The 2,500-nt window shown below is 47.3% G+C and overlaps 1 protein-coding gene across 1 annotated transcript in view; it reads right to left on the bottom strand.

Annotated features, from left to right (window-relative positions):
* Window positions 1–2,500, bottom strand: part of stag2a (stromal antigen 2a) — a gene marked incomplete at its 5' end in the record, with an annotated part of 46,895 nt that overhangs the window by 34,099 nt on the left and 10,296 nt on the right. Inside the window, 2 exon segments of the mRNA XM_036580389.1 lie at window positions 480–588; window positions 2,268–2,375. Of these exon segments, the coding sequence (XP_036436282.1) occupies window positions 480–588; window positions 2,268–2,375 (217 nt within the window).

Here is a 2,500-nt window from a genome sequence, read left to right on the forward strand (position 1 = left end):
AATAGAAACCATCAAACTGACGGATATTTACAGACATATTTGCGTACGAACATACGTCGCTATATAAATCGCTGCTGTCATTACGAAACCTTGTATCTCCGTTTTTCCATTGTTCAGTTTCTGATGGTCTGAAAATGCCTGTCGTCTTTACATCGTCTGTACATTTCATGATAAACTGACCAAAAGAAACAGCCCAGAATTAGCTGGAAGAGTCTGATCACGCTGAGTGACGATTACAGTAAAGTACGTTTATGTTTTCTCTCCTGTCTGTAAAGGAGAGACGATGGGAGAGGAGAGGTTTTGCTCTGACGGCAGTGATTATTAATGAAGATGCTGAGTTGTTGTAAAAAAAGGTCATTAAAGAGAAACACCACTACTGTGCACATATACACGTCACCACGGCGACGCTCTGTCCACGCTGCAGTCCAGCTCTGCTCGGCCGGCCTGTTTAACAGCTGAACGATGAGGAATAAACTCACCTCACTCTCCAGGAAGAAGAAGACGGTGGTTTTGATGAGGTTTGCGTTCAGACACTGTCGGCCTCTGCGGGGTAACGCGTCCTCCTCCGGACCGCGGTGACTGAACAGCCTGCACACGCACACACACACACACACACACACGCACACACACGCACACACACGCACACACACACACAGCAGTTTACAGACAGATCTGTGCAGTTCTGAACGCTGTCCACACGGTGGAGCCGCTGAGTCACACACGAGCCTCTCACTGAACCTCAGCTGAGGAGCAGTCAGAGCAGCTGTGTTAGCATTAACGGTTAGCATTAGCACCAGCCTGCAGAGGAGAGACACCCCGACACGCGTGACTGATACCAAACGACAGAGCGTTCAAAGGGGAACTCCACTGATCTTTAAAATTCCAGCATAATTAAGTGGTTAAGATGTGAACAGAGCCGTTCAGAGTGGTTTGGTGTGAAACGCTCTGCTCTAGAGAAACTTACCGAGTCAGAACTGTTCACAGTGGTGGTGATAGGAACCAGACGTCCACCTCTAAAAGCTCCCTCACAGGAAAATGTTACAGTAGATGGTTATGAATTCACTGCCTGATGTCAGTGATCACAGATTTTGGTCCAAAATACATTTATAAACATTCATCTCCACAGAATTATGCAGAAATTTTAAAAGACGGGTGAAATTCCCCTTTAACTCTCTCAATGCGCAACACCACAGAACTTAATCTCAGCTAAAGCTGTAAAAATCCGTTTCACCACAGCGAGATTTCTGCTCTGCACTCAAAGGTGAAAAATGAAAAGTGTTTTTTGGTCGAAGTCTGATTTCCAAAACCAGGTCATGCTGGAAGAAGAGCAACTAACACTAAGAACACACTTAAACACACACCGAGGTAAACGGATTCATTTTTAACAGACCAGTGGAAAATCAATCATTAATGTGTGTAACTGACACATCAGCAGAGCTGAGGATCTTTAATGAGGTGAGGATCTGGATCTGCGCCAGCTGGACGTGCGCTTGTCCAGCCTAAACCTCACGCTGAGAGCAGTTCGTTTAAAACTAGCGACACAGAATTTCGGCTGCACCACGGACACTTACGGTACATCTTAACTAGCGGAGCGTAAAGTGACCGTAGATCAAAACTCACAGAACGACGTTTTCACGCTGCAGCCGATCAGCAACGACATAAACAGGAAACACTGCACGCCTGATCTCCACACGCAGTGAAAACGTCCGCTTTGAAATCGGATTAATCTTTTGAATCACCCCGTATTTTAACAATCATCTGTATTCTGTATCGTATGATAATGAGGTCAGCGTCACACAGCCTGAGCCCTGATGGAGCGGCTCTTATCGCTCTGACCACAGTTGACCCGTGTACTTTAACAGAGTCGCCCACCAGGTTTAGTAATGACCCTGCAGAAAAACATCTCAGAGACACAAAGCAGGACTCGGGGCTCCTTTACTGTGTGTGTCTGTGACGCAAACTGAGGCGTATTTCGTTTGGAAGTTTTCCCGTCAACCGAATCGACGAGCCGTTTTCACTGACAGTTTTACGGCAGATCTTGCGCCGACTAGGCGGTACGGGTGAACATGAAGTTATACCTTAAAGCTACGCTGAAACTGTGTTACTTGGTGCAGCCAGTTAAATTCTATTAGCTCATAAACCTGAACGTAGCAGCAGTTCACGTTCAGCTGGTGCGACAGGCTGCAGGTGCGACAGGCTGCAGGTGCGACAGGCTGCAGGCGTTAATGCAGGTGAAGCTCAGCCACCTGGCGGATCACGTGACTCACTTTTTGTAGAGGAACTCTCCCGCTGCCACGGCGATGGGTCTGTGGGCGGAGTAAACCAGGTGATAGACGCTCTCACAGTCTTCGGCCGTCAGGACCTCGTCGCTGCTCCTACACACACACACACACACACACACACACACACACACACACTTGGTATTACAACACAAACACAGCACTGACTATTTAATGACTTTTAATCTTTCCTTACTCTTTAACTGCGTGCCCCATTTTGG

Source organism: Colossoma macropomum, unplaced genomic scaffold (assembly GCF_904425465.1).
Source record: "Colossoma macropomum unplaced genomic scaffold, Colossoma_macropomum, whole genome shotgun sequence".
In the NCBI taxonomy this organism is placed as follows: Eukaryota; Metazoa; Chordata; class Actinopteri; order Characiformes; family Serrasalmidae; genus Colossoma; species Colossoma macropomum.